The following is a 24,779-nucleotide window of genomic DNA, read 5'->3' as shown; positions in this document are numbered from 1 at the left end:
TAGTTGACTTACAATTTACCAGTGGCTTGAAATTAACTTAAAGGTTAATGAGAGAACAGCAACTGCTCTTTTGGCATAAGCAGCTTCTTCTGTTCCCTTTGAATCCTGTAGATGAAATAATATTATATTTGTGTTAGTGAATATTGTGGGGTATAAAAATGTATTTCTTAACTTTTAGGTCCCATCCCTTTGTTACTAAGTGGAGGTTTTGGAGGCAGCTGTCTGTGGATTGCTGTGTATCCTGTGGACTGTGTCAAATCTAGAATTCAGGTTCTTTCAATGGCTGGAAAACAGGCAGGCTTTATGGGAACATTTGTAACTGTTGTGAGAACTGAAGGTAAGTATCCAAGCGGATCAACTGAATATCTACTTCATGTAGTATGGACAGCTTGGAATCTAGAAACTGAGACCTACTTCATCTTCCCTGACTCTGGGTTCAGGAGATGATTCACTTAAACCTAACAGAAGCTTACTATGCATTAAAAGCAGATAAAGAAATGGGCTCTATTACTTGTGACCAAACCTATACATGAAAACTGAAGGGACTAGGTAAGTTCTATGCAGAAGTTTTCTTCACCTCTAGAAGTTAATATATGGTTGAGGATTGATTTATCAAACAGCCCTATCCAGCCTGGCAACTTGAGGCATCTGCCTTAGCATCAAAAGGCCTGTGCCAGGCACTTTAGAAGAGGGTCTAAGAATATACATGGCAGCAGACATGAATCCTGGCCTCATTGCTAGGTAGGATGCTCATTAGCACTGGAGTCTGACCTGGGGCACAGCTCTAATATAGTCTTGCTGCCCCCTTGCCAGCTGTGGCACAGCCACTGTCACGTTATCTCAGCTGGCCAAGACCTTATCATACCTGAAATAAGCATCTAGCATAAGCCCTTACATGGCTAAACTCCTGTTACAACATTAGATACTCCCAGATCAATATCCAGTACCACTGCAATCAGTAGCTACGCCAGTGAGTTCGGCTCTCTGTGTTCATGCTCCTCTAAGTAGAAGATTTCTTCAGTATCCTTCACAGGTAAGAGCAGAGGGGTTGATGCAGACAGCCACAGCAATAAATGGCTAACTGGCTCTGGTTTCATTTCTAGGCATGCTTGCCTTGTATTCTGGACTAACACCAACTATGATCCGTGCGTTCGTGGCCAACGGGGCGCTGTTCCTTGCCTACGAGTACAGCAGGAAACTTCTGATGAAACAAATAGATTCTTACTGATACTGCCTGGCAGACGAAGAACAAGAGATTGTTCAAGGGTCATTTAAATAAATGATGAAAAACACATAGATCACATGATGGTCTGAGCAGAACCAAATCAGCGACCTAATTTTAGGAACTGAACTCCAGTTTAAGATTTGTAATCTTTTAAAATCAGGTGATTTTATGGAGGTGTGTATATGTTGCTTGAATTGCACAAGCAGAACTATCTCCCTCTTACAGATTCTGCACTAGGTACACTGCATGTCATAAATGTCTTTCCTGACCTGTACTGGTGCTAAAAATATTTACATTGACCTGTGGGGTTTAACGTAACATGCAAGAGTAGGTTGTGAGTTGTCTACAGCAAAGCACTGGTTTTAAAACTGTGCTGCAGTTGTGACCTTTTGCAGTTGTTGCTGATGTCTGACTCAAAATAACATCAGTTCTTGTCTAATCTTGTTGAGTATAGATAACTTGGACATACACCTCACCCAGGGAGACCTTTCCTTCTCCAGCTACACCCCTGTCCTGCTCTGGCTCCCTGCTGCTCTGTGACTTGCTAAGGTCATGGAAGAGGGCCTGACTTTATCCTAGTGAATGGGTTTATAAAAGTAGGAAGCATTCACCCCTTACCTTATATGAGACTTATAGCCCAAGATATGCCGACATTTTTTATAAAAGAAGCACAGTAACAACATTAGGGAGGCTATGCTGCATTCCATTGTTTCCTAAATCCTTTCAAGAAGTGCTGGAATGTTCTAAGCACCACTTAACGTAAGGGACACTGCTGAAAATAGCTGCTGCCTCTGAATATGGAATTGTAACTTTGCGCAGGCTCCCATTTAGATCACCGTGGCATAAATAGGGCACATGCTGGAAGGACAGAAAGCTGAAGAGGAACAGAAAGCCAGAAGTGAGTTGTTAACTGACACCATGGTCTCTGACATAGCAGTCTTGCTGGGGCTGGAGTCTTGCCATTTGCTGTGTCTCTTCAGCTGAGTGGGAAAAGCTCATATGATTGGATAGCTTGTATCACCTTCAGGCCTGGAGGGCATAGCCTGCTTGGTCATGTTATTTGATTAAACGTGCAGTTAGTCAGTACTACCCAAAATGATGCAGTGACACCTCTTTCCAGATGCCCCTTTTGTTCTTCAAGTAGGATGCTCTTTCTACAAGCATGTTCTGCTTTGTAAGAAGTAGCTACTGCCTTATCCTGGAATAAGTCGTGCAGGTCTTAGAACAGCACAAACTTGTCCTGAGTTGTCCAGAGGTGCTGCCTGGGTGTTCTAACTGCAGCCCACCAGTGTGGGGGCAGTGGGGGGCACAGGCAGAGCCCTTTAACTCACTGGCATCATCACAGCTACATGGAGATCAGCAGCTTGTCACAGCAACCACATTTGTCAGAGACAGTGCTGGAACAACCTAGTTTTGCATGTTACAGCTTCCCTTTCAGATCCCAGAAATAGGAACAAGCTTTAGGCATAGATGAATTCCTGTCAATACCTGCTGCCTCTTGCAGTGGAGCCAGGGTGCACTTAAACTGGCTCATTCCTTGCATTGTTACAGCCTCTTTGATGGAAGGTGGTTGCTCCAGTTCCACAAAATCTTGCTCCTCCAGCCTCCAAGTGCAGAAAAAACAATCTCCCTTTCATACACCACGAGAAAAGGCAGTTAAAGCAGGGCATGGCTGAAGAATCTTCAGTGTCTATTGCATCAATACAGCTTGACTGCCTGGTACAATAGGGGCAGCACTACTCTGAATTGCCAGTACTTTAAAAGGAATTTATACCAAATGTTTAAATGATTCAGGTAGGAGGCTGAGGCTTTGAGAATTGTTAGACTTCCCCTTCTTTTCAGAGTTGTCTAGCTAAGATAAATAGTATATTTGTACATGTTTCTAATAGTTATGAAAAGGTGAGGACAGACTCCACCTCAGTGGAATACTTCAATCTATTTCTAAGATTTGTCTTTGCTTTCATTTTTTAAAGCTCATGGTTGCAGTTTTTAATACAAAAATTGAAGCTTCAAGAGAAGCAGGGTATTTAAAACAACCTACAGCAAGAAGCTGGTGGCATTTTTGAGTTTACCTTCTGAAGTTGATGTAAGCAGTAATTTTTCCATTCAGAGCTGCTTAAGCTGTACACGTGTATCAGTTGTTCACCTAAAAACTTCATGATGTTGGTATAAGAACTCACAGAAATAAAGTTTCATTTGATTAACTGAGTACCTGATAATTATTTATGCCATTTAACAAGCTCATCTAGCTGAGAAACAAAATGTTGAATTCAGCATCACCACCTTTCTGGAATGAAAGAAAAAGACTATACAATCAAAGAACATATAAAGCCCTCAAAACTGAGGGAGAGGGGGCAGCTAGAGTAACATGCTGTGAAAAACTGCTGATTTTACATCTATGGAAAATGAAACCCATACTTCAGCACTTGGCTTGTTGCTTTGTTAGTACCAAAGTCAGTTCTAGTATTAATGTTCACCTCAAATTTCAAGTTGCTAGATTACCACGATACAGGCTGTAAGGTTTTCTGTCAGAAGAACGCCAGGAGTCCAGCGTCACCTAAATTCCACAAATATAAGGGACAAATATCCACTACCCTGTGAAGGTCAGTGCAGCAGGGAGGCAGGGCCTATTGTTACCCTCTTCTGAGCAGTGGTGCCTGGATCTCCCAAGAGAAACATAGTATATCCTTTGTACAGCTATTTTGTTCCTCATTGCTACTTTCACATTAGTTTTTACCTAACTGCATGTGCTTCAGCTGAGAAAATCTGACTTGCTGCTACAGCCTCTGCTGCTGCTGCCTGAGCAAACTGGCTTGCTCCCTAAGCAGGAAGACGGGTCACCTTAGGTGCCCTGCCAACTATATAAGAGGGCACCCTAGGGCAGTGGACAGATATCCAATTGCCTGAGCTAAGCCAAAATGAACTTGGGCATCAGTCACTTGGAGCTGCAATGAAGGGCATCCTTTTTTAGCCCCTAGGCACACTCATGTAGACACTGAGGTAAATACATAGCAATAGCAGAAGTTGAGCCCACACATGATATGCTTCAGAGTACATAACTACCTTCAAGTGAGCACAAGGAGGTATGTGACCTCTCTGCTTATTTCATTAACTGGAAATCTATGTCATTTCCCTTCCACTTTTTGGTTCCCAGGAACAAAAAGATTAATGAAGCAGCAGAACCAAGAAGCTAACACCTCAACACATTTCACACAAATGAAGGCACAGTCTCCACAGAAGAGCTGCACTGATGAGAATAGCTGGAAGTAGAAAAAGCATCCTGGAAGTTTGTGCATTATGGGTCTTAGTACAACTCAGAAGGAGCCAATGAGCATTTGCACTATTTGCTCAAATGAGCAGGTGCACAGACCAAACCCTTCATATGCAGGTATTAAGGCAACCACACTAACTGATCCCAGCCAGCTAGAATGCTCAGGAGCTGATGACAGCCAGTCTTAAGCCTTAGGGCAAGTGGCCACTGCAGCCCTTTGTGGGGAGGTACAGCAGTAGAAAAGCAGCTGTGCAGTCTCCAACCTCCACAGGCAGCTCCCAGGCCAGGTGCTGCTCAAAGCACTAAATCACTGATTACTGATGAAGAGCAGTTCAATACCAAGGCTTCTGCTCAAGAAGCAACAATCCAACAGAGGGAGATTAATATTTCTCCCTCAAAATTCCCATATTCTACTGATTTGTGGAAAACCTCAATGCTGAGAGAATCATGTCAGGTTTTTCCAGTCTCATGCAAACTGCTAGTCTTCAACCATCATGGTAATGCTCATGCTTAAAGACAAGTAATTGTTTTTGATTACTCTAACAAGAATTAGCTGTATGCAGAGATACCTAAACTCTAGGAATCCAGCAGCCCATGATGTGACAGTCAACTGACATTAAGTAACTCTTCAGAGTGTTTTGGCCCCGTGCAACAGAACTTCATGTAGCTTTATTTGAGAAGTTGTACTTAGTGTGTTTCTGTGTAGACACATCCAAGTGACACTGCTTCACTTTATACTGAAACAGCAAGACATTCTCCAGGAAAGAGATTAATTTTACATGTTTTCCTTCTTTCAGATTTCCCTTATGCATCAATAAAGTTCATCTCCACAGCAAATGTCTCACTATAGATTTTCCATGTTTTAGACTTGTGAGGGTTATCCAGCTCATTCCTGGGAAGGTAGAGTCTGAAAGACAAAATTCAGTAGCATATCTTACAGCCTAAGACATGCTTTTCCTTTCAGCCAGCTGAAAATTCTTCTAGGTCAGCCCTAGAATATTAAATCCAGCCCCAGACCTTGAATTTAAACAGACATCAGCCATGCCTGCATAGTCATCTCGGAAAAAAAGGCAACCTGATGGGTTTGTGGACTGGCTCCCCACCACCCTCCCAGAGCCCCACAGTGCAAGACAGAGAGAAATTTTTACTGCATTCAGCTCAAGGCCTCCTGATATGATGCAAGTGCCAGGAATTTAATAACCAACCTTCCTAAAAGCAAGGATTTGATTCACTACTCAAAAGGTAGCCTAGTGGGGCATCCTCCATAGTTCTGGAGGAAACAAAGCTCTTCAGCAAAACCTTCAAGATGGCAACGTTGCAGGGCCATCAGACAGCTGGCACACATTTTTCCTGACACTGGCTTGGTTTAATTGGTCTGCATCAAGACTGCAAGGTGCATTGCTGGCTGAGCATATTAAGTTAACTGTTACAAAGAGACTCATGGCTACCTCTCCTCAGGCTCTAACAGGATCAGTTAAGTGAAAATTGTCTTCTTTCTATTCCAGTCATGGAGAACACAGTAATTATATCTCCTATGCAAAGTTCACTGTTCCTCTACCTAAATCTGTCAAGCAAGGCAGACCAAAGATAAGGCTCTCTTGTCTCTGCATTTTTACATCACTCCCAAAGCAAGCCAGAGAAGCCCCAACTTTCACCAGCTGGAGCTTCTCCAGGAGTTCCAGTCTCTGCAAGCAAAATCAAAAGCAAAATTTCTAACTTTATCAAGAACATGAGAAGCCATAAGAAGGCCTTTCTTTGTGATTCCAAGCATCAATACCTCTAACTGTAGTCTTAATGTCTGCCTGCTAAGCTACTGAGCTCCTGCTTCTCAGGCAGCCATACTATAGAGGATGGCAGATTTGAATAGTTAGCATTACATTTTTTTAATTCAAATTTATTAACAATGGTTAGAAAGCACCAAGGAAATAATCCAGTGGTGTAAGTTAAGATAAAAAGCTTCCATATGTTTAAAATATTTGTCATGAGCAACTGCCAGCTCACAAGTTACAGCTGAGGATCAAAGACTAGTACCCACATGAAAGTTAGCTGGCTGATCAGGCCTGCCCTATCTCAGCTTTTAGTACTATGCTTATGATCTTTCAGCTCTATGCAGACACCATAAGTTAGGATCTGAAGGCATTCACTAATATCCTTACCTGTTATTTTCAATAAAGGAAGTGTTGAACCAGAAAAAGAATGGGCAGCCATCATAGCCTTTTGGAAGAGCCTAAACACAAACACCTTGTTTAAGGACTGTGTTACACAACAGAACTGTTGTTTGTAGAGCAAGGGTACCCACTTTTCTTCACTAATTTGGTTTAAAAAGCTACAGTGTCAGAATCACTACACTTGAAGAGCCCCATATCATACACAGATCACTATTTTCTCTGCAATTATTTCAGTACCAAGTCATTCAATACAATGAGGTGAGACTCCCATGGTTAGGAGCAGCAGGTACCCAACTAAAATGCCTGGGTTGTACTGCTGTTTGAACAGCCAGGTGCTTCCCCTGCTTGCCTAGGCTGATATTACACCACTTGCTGCATCCCTCACTGCACAGTGACACACAGTGGGAGTCACTGGGAAGGAACAGATTCTGCCCTGTGCTGCCCAGCCAGGCAGGACCCACTGCAGTTTGCACTGCAGCCTCTCCCCATACCTAACTGAAGGTCTTCACACTGGCGTACTTACAGAATTGCATTCAAATCTGACTTTCACATCACCACTTAGAACAGGGCAGTCTTCCAAGCCAATGACTACAGTGTCACTTTCAGAATCTAAGAAAAGCTGGATAACAGAATAAAGAATTTGTTTTATGAAAACCTCTGCAGCAAGACAAGGGACCAATTCATGACAAGACCTAACTACTCATTCATGGTACACAAATACAACAGCAGTGCTAGAATAACAGACAACAGTTTAAGCTGCTCGGGACAGAGTGAACTATTTGCATTTAAAGGACTCCCAGGGAAATCTTTCACTATCTCACCACTACATTTCCTAAGATTTGGCAAAGTTTAGCTTTTTCATCCTCTTAGAATTTATACCATCCATTTAGTTAAGACTATGTAGAAATTGAATATTGGACAAAACTAAGACACTTTTAACCTATAAATCAGCTTTTAGCTTCTGTGACTCAACTTAAGTGTCTTCATAGTACTCACCCTGCAGTTTTTTTGATTGCCACATACACATTGTAGTACAATTCTCTTCCTTGTTATTATCTGCACCTTCATATCAGTTCCATTGCCTTTCCCAACTCCTAGGAACAAAGTGTTGCATTATACCAGAGGCACAGACATTAGCTGGAAACATAAGTAGTCACAAAAACCAAGTGCAATCTCATTCAAAACTGCATTCTTTCCAGAATGCCTTGCTCAAGACTCTAGAGAACTCAAAGGCTAAAGATAAGCTAAAGGATTCAGTGGCTGAAAATTATATTGTGAAGTTCCCCTCACTAGGGGAACAGGCTAATGTAAAATCCAGTTCCATTTACTGAACAATAACAGCAGTTTGAACACCCCTGGAACAAGGAGTGATGAACTTCCAGCCATTGATCAAGATTATCACCATACGTGCACTGTAACAGGCATGTATCTAAAGCTCAGAAACATTAGTGGATCCAGTCCCACATCAGGAGTTAGTCTCACTGAAAAAGTGATTCCCCTTCCAAAAAAGGGCAGGTTGTATGTGAGCCATCATTTGATCAGACATTAGAAAATGACACAACATAGAGCAACTGACTACAAAATACTCTTCATTGTGTTCTGTGTCATTTAAATCCTCAAATCCCAGTAAGTCTACATTCCAATCATGGGCTTAGCAAGAGAGACAGTTATCAGCTGCCTGTAATAGGAAATCATTACCAGATAGAGCAATGCCCAAATACAAGAGTTCTTACCATGTATAGTGTGGATTTTGATGTTTTTTATTTTGACTTGTCTCTCTGGTGGGAGTTCCAAGTTATACTTGTTTTTCAGGATCTCATAATACCCAACATACCTACTCTGTAATGCAAAAAACCCAGACACATTATGCAGTTTCTGTACCCACCACAGATTAATTCTAGGCAGAAGTAGGATTTAAATAGATTCTTTTACTCCAAGTTTTTAGCTCTTCAAAGTCCAAAGCTAAGAAGAAAGACAATTACTCTCCTTCCTTTCCCCTGCAGAAACAATCTTCTAGACAAATTCAACGTCTACATTTTTAAACAGCATTTCCATTTCATGTTTTAAGAGGAATTCTGTACTTTTTAGTTCAGCAAGAAGTGAGGATATTTTATATTGTAGCCTTACGAGGCCAAATGTTTAAACATACTAGAAATTTTCATTTTATTGAAGGACAGTTATATTTCTATTTTATACCAGCAATTTTAAGTACCCATCACAAGATTCACTTCCCAACTCTGCATCACGCAGAGCAGTAAATCAAGATGTGCAAAAATGTGGTCTGAGGCAAAAACTTGTGTAGTATTTCCCAGTGAATGCAGTCTGGAGAAGATGCATTTCTCCACCCAAGTCAAAGCAGCGCCATGGCCCCATCCCAGGCTCACTACAGGCTTCTGTGCATCCTTGTTAACAGTCCAATTGCCTCACAGAGTCACACTCCTGTGAGGGTGCCCAGACATGCTGTGGAATCTGCATCTGTGCACATATTCTGGACCTGACCAGACACAGCTGTCACCCTGCTTGAACAGCGGAGTTGGACGGAAAGCTTTCCCAATCTCAAGAATTCTGTTGTTATCCTAGATACTATACTTCAGATCAGAGAAAGGTATAAGGGGAAGGGGAAAGATACAGGGCAACCCTGTCAGCTGTTCATATTACAACTCTCAAAGAAAGAGTACAGAAAGTTCAGGAGTTAAGCAAGTAATAGGAACCTACATCTCTGAAACAAGGCAGGGGAGTAGGGCAGCATAAGAACTCACAAGGTTAGTATTGGTTTGACTACTTCTCTGAACCTGCATGAGCTTACCTGTGAGGGTGTTTCAACTCCTTGAAACTTGGTACTTGTGCTTCTATCAGTTCTCCTCTCCCCAAAGTAGTCCAAACTTTCCTACGTAGAATGATATTTTCAAGGGTTAAGCTATCCATCCCACCACCATTCTCCTTCTTGAGAAGCAGATAGTAAACTAGAACTACACTACTCAAGTCCAGTAAAAGAATGCAAGTGGAAATATGCAATCATTATTTTGGTACCTTCTAAAGGAGACTTTTAACTACAAGAAGAAAGTACTAATTAGACAGTCAGACACATAAATCTGTCATTCATGAAAGAGTGAAGGAGAGCAATACAACTTTCATGCAATTGCTTTAAAACCATTTATATTTCTCAAGTGGTCTGTGGCAGACCAAGCTGAACACTAGCTCTTCACAAAGCAAACTCAGAGGAAAACAAGTGATTAAATGGATATACAGTCTGCCCAGACTACCTTGAGTGTCCTGGGCCTTCTGCATCCCCAGCCTCCAGCTGATATATCAGACCTGGGATACTAAAGCAGCATCAGCACCTGTCCTGGCTGGGACTTGATCTTTCTCCCTTTTCCTAGAAGAGCTTCCTTTTGTAATGCTGGCTGTCAAGACAAGACAATTCTTGATGCCTCACACTACTTGGAGGAAGACTAGGAAAAAAAAATGCTTAAAACCACTTAAAACTAGTGATACTATCTTTGGGAGAGCTTGCTCAGAAGTCACCTACAGCTTAAGTTGTTGCTCAAGACCCTAGACACATTATTCCTCCAAAAAAACCCCTTCAAGTTGGTGACCTGTTAAATGTTATTTTCTCACTCCTTTCAGATCACAAATAGTCTCCATCAGAATTTACACTGTAGCAAGACTTTCATAAACTTTTTTAAAACCAGACTTTTCAGAGAATTGTTTTTCTAGTATAGAATTTTTGCAGAGTATTAGTGCATTTCACCAATTCAGGAAATCCTAAGAGGACATTTTGAATACTAAACAAATAAAAAAAAACCCAGCACTTTTTACCTTTGCGCTCTCAAACTGGTCACTGTCTATGAGCCAAGTACAGACCATTGTTCCAGTCCTGCCTGTATTAGACATACAATGCAAGTTAAATTAGAGCAGTTCAAAGGTATTTGAGATTATTTTTGTGAAGTCATCTCCCGTTATCTATTTCAAGAGTTATAAGTGACTAACAAGTAGTCAAGTATTTCTGAGAAGAATGAGTTAAAGACAAGATATCACAGTATGTAGTATTGTTTATGGTATCAACTTGTTCCTTGTCCCCACATTTTCATTACTAGAGACACCTGGGCAGCTGGTCAGTATCTGCATACTCCAGCAGGAAATAGAGTCAAGCTCTACTAAATGAGGCTATAAACTGAAACTTTGAAGTGTTTATAGTTGTAATGTAATGCTGTAAGTGTGGACAGTTGTTTCTCCGTCCCAACTGTTCTCCCTGCAACTCTACTAAGAAGCCATCAAGTCTGCTAGCATGAAGATGCCTATATAGCTTCAGTTCTTTGTTTAAAAATCTCAGGGGTCAAGTCACCCTCCCCACACTTGTTCTTCAAGGTGGTTTTGACCTGCAGGTAATTTCAACATCCAGTTTTGCAAAACCTTTTAAGACAGAGCTCCACCTGGGGGCAACTATTTAATGTTAAGTAACTACCTACTTTAAGCCAAGTATTTGCTGCAGTAGTAACGGCAGGTGGCTAAAGGTGTGGCAGACATTTGCAGGGAAACTTGGCTTACTTGCAGATATTTATGCATTTCAACAGCTCCCACACCACTGTTGGTTCAGGTAGCACCTGCAGGTTAGCTCATATGTTTGGTAACTTTCACTATTCTTGTTTCCATAAAACTTCATTGTACTCTATCACCTAATATCATGTGTATCTTGATTTAAGATCCAGCAGTACCTGGAACATTCTAGAGGGGTAAAGTAACGGAGCAGACCATCTTGAGTGGTATCACACAAAAAATACAGCACAACCAGGAATCAGACCCAGCCAACATGGATTTATGAAGGGCAGGTCCGCCTTGATCAACAAGAACTCCTTCTATGAGATGGTGACCCACTGAATGGATGAGGGAAAGGCTGTGGATGTTGTCTACTTGGGCTTCTGTAAAGCCTTTGACACCATTTCCCACAGCATTCTCCTGGAGAAACTGGCTGCTCATGGCTTGGACAGGTGCACTCTTCACTGGGTAAAAACCTGTCTGGAGGCCAGGCCCAGAGAATCAAGGTGGATGAAGTTACGTCCAGGTGGCAGCTGGTCACCAGTGGTGATCCCAGGGCACAAGTTTGAGGCCAGTTATGTTTAATGTCTTTACCAACAACCTGGACAAGGAAACCGAGTGCATCCTCAGTCAGTTTGAAGAAAAAGACATCAAGTTGAGTGGGAGTGTTCATCTGCTGGAGGGCAGGGACAGGCTGGATCAATGGACCAAGGCCAACTGTATGAGGTTCAATAAAGTGAAGGCCTGGGACCTGCACTTGGGTCACAACAACCCCATAGAGTGCTACAGGCTCAGGGAATACTGGCTGAAAAGCAGCCCACTGGAAAAAGACTTGAGGGGTGCTGGCTGACAGCAGCTGAACATGAATCAGAGTGTGCCCAGGTGACCAGGAAGGCCAATGGCATCCTGGGCTGTATCAGCAATATTCTGGCCAGTGGGACCAAGGCAGTGATTGTCCCTCTATGCTTGCCAGTGGAGAGGCTGCACCTTGAATCCTGCATTAAGTTTTGGGCCCCTCACAGCAAGAAAGACATTGAGTGTGTCCAGAGAAGAGCAACATGGCTGGGGAAAGGTCTGGAGCACAAGTCTTCAAGGAGCAGCTGAGAGCAGCAGTGTTTAGCGTAGAGAAAAGGAGGCTCAGAGGAGACCTTTTCACTGTAAAGGTCAGAGTGAAGTGGGGTTGGTCTCTTCCATCAAGTAACAAGTGATAGAAGGGGAGGAAATGGTCTCAGGTTGTCCCAGAGAAGATTTAGATTGGATATTATGAAAAATTTCTTCTCCAACAGGGTCATCAAGCTTAGGTCAAACAGGGTGTCCTGGAAAGTGGCCGAATCACCCCTTCCAGAGGTATTCCTAGAGATGTGCAGATGTGGCACTGAGAGACACAGTTTAGTGGTAGATCTGGTAGTACTGGATTAACAGTTGGACTTGATATTAAAGGTCTTTTTCCAACCTAAACAATGGATAGTTTGAGTCATATTACAGTGCACAATATTCAGCATGGGCGCCTGGCTACCAGAAACCAAAGCAACAGCCTTTGCTATTACACTTTTAATAGTAGTAATTTCAGTAGCCTCCCTATTCCCAGTCTCTCATGGGGGACTGCTGTCCCAGCTGCCAGAACACCAAAAAGTTACTGAAGAACATTTTAGGAGACATAATAACAGCTTAGACTAAGAACCAATTTAGACTACCTAAAAATGAGGTTGTTTAATACTAAACAGAGTACTGTAGTCATGCTAGTCATCACATGTCTGCGGTATTTGTCAAATTACATCACAAACCCATCTCATACTACGGTTTAAGGCCAAACTCTAATCAAAGAAGCTACAATAACAAAGAAGCATGATTTGTAGCATACACAGATTGCACATGAGAAATCCTACCTTTGCCCCCTTTACAGTGAATTGCTATGACATTCTTCTCATCCTGACTCATCCATTCACGGACACTGGCAGTGAATTTCAGCATGTCCCTAAATAAGAGGAAAGTTAGTGGATCAAGGCAAATGCCTACAGAGAACTATTACAATGTATGTATTTCTTGACAAGACTCACTGTAGTGCTGGGACATTGTGGTCATCAATGAAGATCCTTTCCACCCTGTAGTGAAAGTACTTGGGGTCATAGCCTTGTTCACCTATGGGGAAAGATGTAAAGTTACGCCAGGAAGAGAGAAGGATTGTAACAAAGAAAGTGGTTTGTAACACACAAGGGTTGGTCTGAGCATGTACTAGTGTCTAAAATACAGCAGTGTCAATAGACAGATTAAAATGAAAACAAACAAAAAAAAAACCAGAAGTAACTTGGCTAAAGCCATGCATGCTTAGCTTCTGGTTTCATACTTTTCACTTATACATTAAATTTTATCTCAAATATAGTCAGCAGCTAAACATACTTACTGCAGAGATTATAGACTTTATAGTGGCCTGGATGTTTGGTGTCCAAAAATCTTGCAACTTCCTAAGCAATAATGAGTTTAGAGTAGTTAGTGCTCTACTTGTTATTTCCACTGCCACCTCAATCCCCCACCCCCAAGGGGGGATCAACAACTGCATTCATGAACAGCACTTGGAAAGCAGGCCTTTCCAACCTGACAGCTCAGGTTCTCATCTGGAATAAAAGTACTACTGCAGCTATCTCCCTGGCCCTATATATGTTTCTACAATATCAGGAAGCAGAGCTCTAAAAAGAACATTATGTATACAGACCTTTAAAGCAACTTTACTTAGGTGAATAGATCTTATCACCATTACTAGCCTGAACCACCCTGATTTTTCAAAACATGCCCAAAGAACAGGAGCATCAAAGCACTGGAGTGTCCCCAGTGAGAGAAAGCTACTAGGTTTAGCTGAGACACTACAACATAAGCAGTGCAGCACATTGCAGATCATCAGTCAGTCATTCCAGACAGCAAAGGCAGCAAAACTAGGACTGACATGATCTAGGCCACATGTAAATTAGTGGGAACCTATAAAAGAAACAGGTTTCAGAAACAGTGAATTTGGTAGGTAAGATTTTTACCTTTATGGGATTCCTGTAGAAAGACTGCTTCCCAGAAGATGGAAATGACATTGCAATAATTCGATCTGTTGAGAAGACAGCAATCACAAGTAACAGCAGGAAGCCCCCCTGCACATAGGAGCTACATGACTGAGAAACATCCTTATGAAATGTCTATTCTTACCCTAATTATAAGAACAATCTACCCATTTTTGGTAGGCTTTCCTCTACATTTAGCATAGCTAGAGCATGACAAATAATGCTTCCCAAAGCATCAGCCACCATCAAGTGTCAGTCTCCATAGAATCAGAAGCAAAAATACTGTAAGTAAATATTTTCCCAACCAGTTCCCTAGGCCTAGGGAACTAGGATAAATTTCTATCATTACATACAGCATGTACAACTCTCCCAGAATGCTAATTCTGGAGAATAGTGCCAGTCGGGAATCCATATTTCAAAATCCCACAGAAAAGGAGTAGGCCTGGTTTGACTTCATACTTAAATTTCATGAGTCTAAAACATTGTCTGTAATTCATTACAAGCTCTTATTAACTGTAAAACAAGTCTTCACAGGACATAACATGCTGCAAAGTGACATTTGTTTCCACAAACCAGTAATATAAGTGAGATCCAGATCAAAGCCATCTTTCACATAACGTCTTTTGTTTTCAGAGACCTGACAAAAAAAAAAAAAAAGAGAGTTAATCTTCCACGAGAATGCCAACAATCACCAATTGTTGCCTGTTAGTAGGAAAATTCAACCATGTAGACTCTCCAGTTAAGCTTGAGTAGCAGAGCCTCACTTCATTACAGCATTATCCAAGAGCAAATTCCTTGTATTAACTTCTAGGTAGAAGCTCTATATAGAATTTTTACCCTTAAATACCAAAATTTATTCTAGTGAAAAGAACACTACAGATTCTATGAATACTGCAGCATGAATCTGTCATTGTTATTTGACTGTTTGAAAACTGAGGGAAAAAGAATAAAGTTAAGGATTGCTTCTTCCTAAACAATATGACATACCTGAAGCTTAAGCACAACTTCAATGCCCCTGATGAAAATAAGAGGCATTGACAGTGGATAGGGCTTTAGCAAGATTGCTTTGTTTGTACCCAAAATAAAGCATCAGATGCATTAAAACTCTTACCTTCCCCCATGTGAGGGAAAAGAGTCTATGTGCCACACAAGCTAGAAACTGTCAGCTGAGACACAGGGGGTGTTGCAATCACTTTGACATGCCAGCCTTCCACGTCAAGTTGCTGCTTACTTGAACAAAGCCAAGAATGACAATCCTTTACTGAGGCTGGGGGCAAAGCTCCAGAGCCCTGTCAGGGATATGGAACGGATGTGCTGCTTGGGAACACTAGCAATAGCAGAGCAATAGGCCATGGTCAGTCTTGCTACTTACCACTGATGCTGCCTGAAAAATGAGCTGGAAACTACTAATAAGTAGTCTAGATATGTTAAGAGGCCAACTTACCATTCTCCTGGTCACCCTTTCAAGTTGCTCCTTTTGTGAAGCCAGACGAAATATTCTTATCAAGATGACAATTCTCAGGATTCGGAGGAAAATAACCATTCTAGAGACAGATTCAGCATGGAAGAAAATGGACACAAATAAACTTAGAGGCAAAGATTAAAGCTGTTCAAAAGCTGTTTCAGGGAAAGTTTAAAACTTTGTTTCATAAGTTGAACTAGTACATCTCAGGCTGATTTTGGAACAAATACAATATAATGAGTTTATTGTTAAGGGTTTTCTGTGAGTACATGTTCTCAACAGCTAGCAGAACTAGGAAATTCCCTACTTGCTCAAACAGACTTCCACAGGCACCTCTGGCTAGAAAGCAACAAATTCCATTAATATTACCCATGTTATTATCACCAAGTTTTTGTTCCTTGAAGCTTATTCTCAGCTATACATTTAAGTGTATGCAGCCATACTAAAGCATATGTAGCTACCTGAAAAATAACTAAAAAGAAGCTAGACAGGCTAAGTACATCATGACTTGATTAAGAAACCTGAGAACAAATCAGTATATATCCTGTGTTTAATCATTCAGCAACCTGAACACTTGGTTTGGTTTGAGGAACTTTGAACTACAGTTGAACTTTGAAGCAACAAAGAAGCTTAGGTGAGTGGTTCTATCAAAACAACTGAACAGGAGCAGCTGCTTTCCCCCACCCCTAGGGGATTTGTCCTGGTTCAGGGCAAAATAATATTCAATTCATTCCTTAAAGAGGTAAGTGAGCATACATTTTAGGCAGCACACACACATTCTAGGTTTTGATACATTTGTGTAAAAATGCTGGTGAATACCAACAGTAAGGGAGACAAAACTCCAGTTTTGCTCAGTCTGCCCCCCACTGATATGGAGCTTAAAGTCAGCAAGGTAAAGTTGTCCTGGATACCTGGAGAAAAGTTTCAGTTTTTCCCTGAGCTTCTTCCAAATTCAGTATTACCCTCCTGTTTTCAAAACAGAATTTCCTTGGAGCTAGCAGCAAATGAGATGAACCAAAACTGGGGTGAAACCTCCATAACCGCTCTCCCCACAACTCTGAGAAGTAACTCTTCAAGATAAAAGGCCCTTAAGGAAGTCAGCCTGTTAAGCATTAGCTCCCACACTGATATCCAGCTCTCATTCCTCAAAGTCCTTTTATAGGTCAGACTTCAAGAAAAAAGTTAACTCACCCCTACATACACCCAGCTAGACCAGATTAGAAAGAGAAGCCATATTCCTCCATCAGGGCACATTATGGTCTGTCACTGAAATGTCACTTGTATATAAGGTCTTATCCACAAAAAAGCTGCTCAAATTCTAATTCTTCTGAGATGATCAGATGCTTTAAGATTACTGTTTGCTTCTTGATTAAGGACTCAGGAAAGAAAAGTGATAAACCCCACTAAGGCTACTGAGAATTAATTGGATTTTGTGGACACCACTGCTGTATTAGGTAGGATGACCACCATCTCAAGATTTGGGATTTGGTCAAATCTGAGGTATCATCTACTGTCAGAGAGCAATATTTTGGTCAGAACACCATTTTAGAGCCTTTAACAAGGGAAGCCTTACAGAGGGCCTCAAAAATTGAATGGGTAAGATGGTAGGCCCCAGCTGAGTGTCTTCTGAGAGCAGTAGTGTGAAGTCCTCTTTATGTGAGCCAAAAACCTATTCTAGATTCCCATCAACTTCAGCAAGTCAGAACACAAAGAACTTGCACACACAGATCTACAGCCAGTGTAGAATCAGGCCTACTACTAGCATAGCCCAGTAGAGATAAGAGTGCAGATAACTGTGTCACACTGCACTTTTCCCCTCCTTTATCTGGGCGCTGCTATAAGATGAAAGCTGTTTTAGAAAAATGTGACCATAGAAATGGAAAGTAATAATTAAAAACTCCAATCACTGTTTAAGACAACCTAGGAGGAAACTAGGTTGCAAAAGCCACTCCTTTCACAGTTTTACTTCTTGACATCTAGGTTTAGCAAGCACTCTAAGAGGAAATTATTATTTACAGGTATTTGTCCAGCTCTGGATCCTTCAATAACTAAACTTTTTGTTTTCTTCTGGAATAAGGTTCCAGAAGAAATGTTCCCCTCTTATGCCCATTAGTCAGCTGAATTTGGAGATTTGGAGTAGGGGGTGACTTTTTTGTTTTTTTAAAGAGCTCAACTTTTTCCTGGCTGAGGCAAGAAAGTTTCTCCAAGTCAAATCTAGCGCAGATAAACCCATCTTAAAGTTGCAGTTCTGTCTCCATCAGGAATGGATTCATCTCACAGATTACCATCCAATCAAGATACAGAAATCAGAAGGAAACAGGACTTGAAACAGCTTATGCACATAAACAGTAAGTCTCCTCTCCCCAGAGCATGGCTGAAAAATTCATTTATATTACCATGAGGCTTTTGGGACAGCAAAACAAAGGAAACAAGACAGTTTGGCAACTCTTTCTACTGAAAGATCCTTTAGACAGAGATCTTCCCTTTGTTGTCCCTTCCATTTGCTACAATAATGCAACTCTTCTTTCTGCCTTCTTCAGACCCTCCTCTCTATAGGGCTACTACACATCTTTCCCCAAAAAGTGCTTGAGTCAGAGCATTTGATGGCCCCACTTTTAGTTCCCTCAACTAGTATGTTCAGATCCCCTCTGCCTTTGAGGCAGGGACAGCCTACAACATAACCACCGATGAAAGCCGTGTGCCTATCCTTCATTGGTCTGTACTATGACAAAATATCACAGTCTCATCTGTGATCTCAAATACACAAATCTGGCTTAGAAGTGCCCAAGAAAATTCTTAAAAGAGTATCAAGAAAAGAGCTCACACTTACCAGCTGCCATACCACTCTTACCTTGGTATCTCCTTTGCTGCATCAACATCTAAGAAGCAGTATGTCAAATTAATTAACAGGGTGCCCACCACTATACATGCATCCAAAATATTCAGTTTGGACTGGAAATAGTTCCTGAAGCTGAAACCAAGAAGAGTTTTAGCTAGATGCCATTATAGGTAGCAAAGACTGAAATATATCTTCAAGAAGAGAACAATCTATACAGCGCTACTGCTCAAGACAAGCTCTCCTGCAGTTTTTCTTAACACTAAGTGCTAAAGTCTCACTAAGAAAGCAATCTTAGCCCTGATTTACACACAAGTTATGGCAAAGCTGTGTAGTTCCCAAGTGCTCACTTATACTGAAAATACTTAAAGGTTGTTTTATAGAAGGGTAACTACCAACATACACAGCCAAGAAAAGACATAGCTATTATCTATGACCAGACAATTAGCCTACAGGACACCATGTTCATAGTTCAAGCTTGAAGTTCTGCTTCCTTCCTAGCTTGAAGACTTGCCAGATGGACTTAATTTTTGCCTATGTCTTACCCTTCAACAAACACCCTCAGGAGAACATCGATGAGAAAGAAGAGTGCTATTGCCAGGGAAACACCTTCAGGAATCTCTGTACCCTTCTTCCTCTCACTGATAGACAGATCCAGAATCACAACTATAATGTCCACAATGATAAGTACAACTCCAAATACTCTGCAAAGAGAAAAATACAAGGAAGTTTGAGAAGTAGAAATGAACTCTTATCAACTGAACAGCACAAACCTTGATTTCTAAGCTGTTCCAGCAAGAGTGTGATCTCTTACATAGATTAAAGCCTGCTTAATTAGAAGCTGAAGGTTTCCAACTGCATTTTTAAGCGATATGCACAGAGGTCATAATCTCTGTGGAACCATACATGTATCTCAGACACAGCTGTAGTTATTAGTTTATGATTTCACAGCTACCTAGAAGCAGTGCAAACATGAATGATTTAAGGCACATAAGCATCATTTCTGCTTTCACCTTACTCAGCTTCCCTCTCTCTCATGACTTAATACAGTCCCTTAAAAATACCTGTCTTTAATGGCTTGCCTTGTCCCAGCACCTAGACTACAGACAACTGACCAACTGTTTGCTCAAAGGCTGCCAGGAAGAATAATGCATTAAAGAGGTTTTATCCAAATCAATGACATTTACAGTTCTGACTTTCAGCTCTTCTTGGAGAATGTAGTCATATCTGTTTAAGTCTTATTTTTCAATTCCAGTACTTTTCTCAAGTTACCTTTCCCTGGGGGTGACAAAGGATTCAGTACTTTGAGACAAAGCAAGCTGGAGTTACTGATGTTTATGGGTTCTTAAGTTCTTAAACCAGAAATGAGGACTATTTTTACCTTTCCCATATTATTACAAGCTCAAGCTTTTACCTGAATCCAAATGACATCACAAATGGGGCAATTTTTCTTCTAGTTGCACTGCAAGAGAAGAGAACTGACATCAAGACAAGTGACATTTTGCTACATATATAAGCACTTTTGGTCACATTCCTTTAGCTTTAGTATTCTGCATAGTAGTAGCTTCTCTAAAATGAGATTGCTCAGCTGCATTCATGAAGTATATAGGTTAAGAGAGTACCTGAAAACAGCGCTTTGATCACTTGTTAGAAAAAGTATTCATCAGCTTCCAGACCCTAGAAATACAGCAGTATGTACTTATTTCTAACATTACTCCATGTCACAATTCCAGTGACACTTGAACTCTGGCTTAGTAAGCTATAAGAAGTGGGTTTATATTGGTCAAAAGGAAGATTGGAAGACAAACATGTCTTAATATATTTCATTCCATATATTAGCTTATTGTATCGGACCATTTTTTTTCCCTAGGCCTGAAAAGAGCTGCACTTGTTAACAGCTCCCATGCCTTTGGAAAAGGGGAATAGAAATCCCACTTCTACTTAAAAAAAAACCATCAGTTTGGCTCTCAGATTGAAAATCCAAATAATCTTTTCCAAAAAAAAGTGTTTCTGAAGCCAAGTTCCTCCAGTTGTGAGAATTATCTTCAGTCCTGGCAAGGTCACAGCTCTTGTTTCCAATTACAGTAGATTTTGCTGCCTCTTTGGTATGCTTTAAGCCCTTTGGTTTAGAACAAAGCTTTTATGTAACTCTTTCTGGCTCGAAGCCTCTTTAGATTATACCAAGAACTAAGGTAGAAGTTCTTGGTGTAGAACCTCCAAAATTCAAGTGCTGAGAGTGAAAAAACAGACTTCCAGTCTGTTAAGCAATTCCAAGATAACTACTGTAAGCATCAAGTCTTTTCTTAGACACTTGGAAGAAAACACCTTTATTCGAGCATATCACTAGCAGCAGGACTTCCATTAGTTCTAACATACTGACAAAAAGTACTGATAGATTTAGTGCACTTCAATAACCCAGTTTAAGACAAGGCTACCTTTGAAGTGCTGAGGCAGCATCTTGCTGGGGTTATTGAATTAACCTACATTTTTCATTATTAAGTTCTTACTCTAAACTAAGGTACAAGGTCTAACCAGCAAACATTTGCATTCTTAAGCTGGAAGTGTACACGTGGGTTGTAGTACTCACTATTCCTACAGAAGTCAAGCATGTAATGACATGTCTTATCCTGAAGGCAGCTTGACATATAGAAGGTTTTCCTGGTATTTATGAATGCCAAGTATCTAAGGAAACACTGCAATAGTGACACTAATGGTTTACTGGTCTATGTCTGTCCAGTCAAACCTACAATTGGTAATGAGGACACCAAGACTTCAACTTCCATAGTCTGTGGACAAGTACATCTAACTAGGTACACTACAGACCAAAATATATACACACACCACTCCAGTTTGGCCTGCCAACATCTTAAATCAGTTGAAGGAAACGTGGCACATTTGATTACATAACTAGCTTAAAGCTTCAGTGAAATACATTTGTAAATTCTGAAATCTAGAAAAACATGTTGTCACATAGAATAACTGAAATAACAGTCTTAGGCTTACTGGTTTTGAGCTGCAGGACTTGCCACTGACTCGACTAAGTTTGCTGTAAGAGTAACGTGAGGTAAACACTGTCAGGAAATAACTGTTTCAAGAACAGAGTTAACTACTAGCAGGTTCAGATAACTTAGTCTTGCTGTGTGCCACAATGCTTATTCTTATGCCCAGGTTCTCATTCACTTCATTGTCTCACCAGCACTTGTTCTTCTGTGCTCTCACAAACTCATTCCTTTGGGAAAATTTAATCAATGTGGTTTGTACTACCCATTCTCCATAATATGATGGACTTGTGTTCTTGGGTTGGACTTTTATCTCTAGAGGGATAAAGAGGCTTCCACAATTTATTTGTCTTCACTATGTACTAGAAGAAATGTCAATATTAAGCATTTTACTGGGCTTATCTCTACTTCAACAAGCCACCTGCCTTCTTATTTTGGCTCATCAGATTCCACTTCTGGGGGGTAAGCAAAGAAATTGAGTCTATCATTAGCTTACTTGGAACAGCTGTCTGGTCCATTACTCTCATCACAACCGTTATCAATCTTTACTGTGGCCTCTTCGGCTGTTGCAGAGCTGGCAAAGAAATAATACAAGTCACACACTGATAGAGGTGTCAACTCTGCATATTGCTAAGATTTGTTGTTCCAAAAAAAAGAATTAACTGTCAAGTGAACAGCAGCCTGAGCCAGAGCACAGGCCCAGCACCAGGGGAAGAAAGACTTCCCCCATATTGGCACAGCTGAACCCCTTGATTAGTGCTGATCTATTTCCTATTAGCAGCCCCTTTCTCAAAAGTTTTCCCTTTCCCCCCCCAAAAGAGACAGATGAGTTCAGCAGTAGGATAAAGGGCTTTGAAGCAGGGCATCCACGAGTCTGCTAAGGACTCAACAGTTCAGGCTCTAGAAGTGCCAGAAATATGCATATGCAAAATGGTTTCAGAGTGTCCAAGTGACATTAATGCTGTTACAGTGACCTTCTTGTACAGAGAATTAATGTTTTCACCAGGAAAAGCCATACCATAGAGGTGTTTTTGCACAGAGCAGGATACCAGACCGGAAACTGGAACACCAGAGCAGCAGCTGAGCTAGTGCTAGAACAGCAGTTTTTTGGGGTAGTGGCTGCTTGCCATAACTTCCTTAAAAGGGTCTCTTCAGATCAAGTTTTTGTTTTTTTGAAGGCCACATGACAATTTCAGAGAAAAAGTATAGCATCAAAATCCAGGAGCCTTATTTCAGTCTTCTCCACAGAAATACTCTGATGCATAATAGCACAGCCACAGTGTTTGCTGAGGCCCTGCCTCTGGTTTCACAGCTTCGTGGGCAGGAACAGCTACACACACATATTCAATATTGATGTTTCCATTCTGTTCTGAGGCAGCCTAGCATGTAAGAATTTTCATCACTGTAAGAATTTTGAGGATTCAAATATTCTTCATCCTCCACAACAGACCCATGCACCAGCACTGCTGCTGCAGTCTGGGCTAACCACCTTTTAAGCAAGAAGTTGAATGATGCTTCTCCTAGTATCGTTCCTAGCTCCTAGTTTCAGGAGCCAGTACTGATGCTTCACCACCTGCACTCAGTATCAGGCTCAGCAGAAGAATTATTCTCATGCAGCAATTTTAGCATTCAAGCCTCATTTCCTAGCTCCAGTGTTTCCAGTGAAACCTGCCTCATTTTGTTCCTAGAGCTCAAGCACAGCTTTAGTGATGGATAGACATTCAGGTTTGCTTCCCAGCTATTCTTACAGAATATTCACTTGGGTGTTTACACTTACTGAACAGCAGAAATGCTTCACTTATTAAAGCCTGCTACTGCTGCAGCAATTTTGCTGCAGGTCACTTGCTTATACTTGCAGACACATGAAGGGCACCAAATGCTACCTTCTTGTCCTCTACTGTGATTAAAATATGCCACAAAAAGAATGAGAAACAAAAGTGTTTTCAGTTAGGAAGACAATCCTTAATACAAAGATAAAACAGAAGCCCAAGTACACTGTTTCCATAGTGCTCCCACACAAAAATTCAGTTCTAGATAATGCTTTCCTCAGAGGGAGTTTGTTTTGCTGATCATTCTACATCTACTTGTTGCCCAAGACAGAACAAGTGTTCAGCCACAAGCTATTACAATCAGGCTTTGACTATGGGGGTGGAAGAGAGTAAAAGGAGGACATATTAGAAGAAATTGTTTCCTTCATACACACACTCCATACAGAGCATAAGCTTTTCTGACTGCTCATAGCTAAAGGCAACCTCAAATTTGAGGCTTTTAAAGCAAGCACAGAAAGAGCCTTGCTCTACAAGAGACCTTGACACTCTTGTAAGTCTCTTGACAGTCTGGATGCTAAAAGAGAACACACTTTAATGCCATGGACTTATTATATCAGGGATGGGGACCTTGTACTCATTAATCACTTATTAACTACTTACAAGAAGTGAATCAAAACAGCGTATTTCTCCCAAAGATACCCCTCCTCTCAGACAACAGCACTGGTGGCAGAGGGGAGATAAAAAGACCATACTATGTAACATTCAGACACTCCATCATTATTCCCTTTGTTATATTTTAAACACCAAGAACCTAAAGACACACCACATGTTCAATCCCAAGCCCCCTTGCTGGCACAGCTCATTTCACTCACCCAGATGATTCTCTTGGCTGGGTCCCTTGTTCATACCTCACAGCTGTCATTTTGCTTGCTGTTGTTGTTGTTCTGCTGACCTGAAGAGAAGCACACCGAGCTGAAGTGAGACAGTACAAGAAACTGTGAATAGCAGCATCCTACAGTAGCCTCACAATCCCAACAGCCAGGCTACTGCTTCATTTTCAACTATTTCCCCCTATGGTTGACAAAGCTCAATCTTTCAGCTGGAACACTAATGAGAGTCAAGGCACTCAGCACTCAGATGAAGGGGTTTGGACTACACCAAACATACCACAGCGATAACAGCACCTGTACCTCACGATGAAGCATTTCGCCCTGCTTCAAGCTCTGAAGCACAGAGGAGCCCCAGCCGGCATCTCCGGGGGAGCTGCGGGCGCGGACTGAACCGCAGGGAGCCGCTCCGGGCGCTGCCTCCCGGCGCACCCCAGCTGCCCGGACGGGAGGCCCGCACTTGCTCCCGCTGCATCCCGCCGGCTCAGACCCCCAGGAGCCCTCCCCCTACCTCACCTCAGCGCTGCTGCCGGGCTCCAAGCCGAGCCTGGACACCGCCCCCGGCGCCCCGCGGACTCAGCGGAA

The 24,779-nt window shown here is 41.5% G+C and overlaps 2 protein-coding genes across 4 annotated transcripts in view; one reads left to right on the top strand and one right to left on the bottom strand.

Annotated features, from left to right (window-relative positions):
- SLC25A15 (solute carrier family 25 member 15) overlaps positions 1 to 3,771 on the top strand; it is a 13,233-nt gene extending 9,462 nt beyond the window's left edge. The window contains exons 7-8 of the mRNA XM_030949390.1: positions 179 to 337; positions 1,104 to 3,771. Of these exons, the coding sequence (XP_030805250.1) occupies positions 179 to 337; positions 1,104 to 1,228 (284 nt within the window). The 3' untranslated portion in view covers positions 1,229 to 3,771. The remainder of the gene's footprint in view (positions 1 to 178; positions 338 to 1,103) is intronic.
- LOC115904171 (phosphatidylinositol 3,4,5-trisphosphate 3-phosphatase TPTE2-like) lies at positions 3,578 to 24,779 on the bottom strand. 3 transcript variants are annotated; one of them, XM_030949378.1, is made up of 19 exons: positions 24,711 to 24,779; positions 24,180 to 24,259; positions 22,035 to 22,112; positions 19,954 to 20,001; positions 19,085 to 19,243; positions 18,555 to 18,674; positions 15,686 to 15,785; positions 14,815 to 14,878; positions 14,224 to 14,288; positions 13,602 to 13,662; positions 13,258 to 13,339; positions 13,087 to 13,175; positions 10,484 to 10,545; positions 9,471 to 9,551; positions 8,398 to 8,503; positions 7,661 to 7,758; positions 7,188 to 7,283; positions 6,653 to 6,723; positions 3,578 to 5,403 (listed from the first exon to the last, which is right to left on the bottom strand). In XM_030949378.1, exons 2-19 carry the CDS (start codon positions 24,227 to 24,229, stop codon positions 5,301 to 5,303), a joined length of 1,533 nt encoding a protein of 510 aa, XP_030805238.1. In that variant the 5' UTR covers positions 24,230 to 24,259; positions 24,711 to 24,779; the 3' UTR covers positions 3,578 to 5,300. The 3 variants fall into 3 exon arrangements, with proteins under 3 accessions (XP_030805238.1, XP_030805222.1, XP_030805229.1); XM_030949362.1 differs by lacking the exon at positions 24,711 to 24,779 and adding an exon at positions 24,492 to 24,679; XM_030949369.1 differs by lacking the exon at positions 24,711 to 24,779 and adding an exon at positions 24,498 to 24,679.

The sequence above is a fragment of the Camarhynchus parvulus genome, chromosome 1, assembly GCF_901933205.1.
Source record: "Camarhynchus parvulus chromosome 1, STF_HiC, whole genome shotgun sequence".
In the NCBI taxonomy this organism is placed as follows: Eukaryota; Metazoa; Chordata; class Aves; order Passeriformes; family Thraupidae; genus Camarhynchus; species Camarhynchus parvulus.
The sequence above is the reverse complement of the archived record's forward strand: the minus strand, read 5'-3'. Positions and strand labels throughout refer to the sequence as shown.

What these genes read in the sequence shown, in the direction of transcription:
- LOC115904171 (XM_030949362.1), bottom strand. Translation starts at nt 24,512, where the DNA reads ATGCTTCATCGTGAGGTACAG. An exon ending in CACAATGTCCCAGCACTACA is followed by an intron (nt 13,176 to 13,257) that starts GTGAGTCTTGTC and finishes CCTCTTATTTAG; the next exon opens with GGACATGCTGAAATTCACTG. An exon ending in TCCTTTATTGAAAATAACAG is followed by an intron (nt 5,404 to 6,652) that starts GTAAGGATATTA and finishes TTTGTCTTTCAG; the next exon opens with ACTCTACCTTCCCAGGAATG.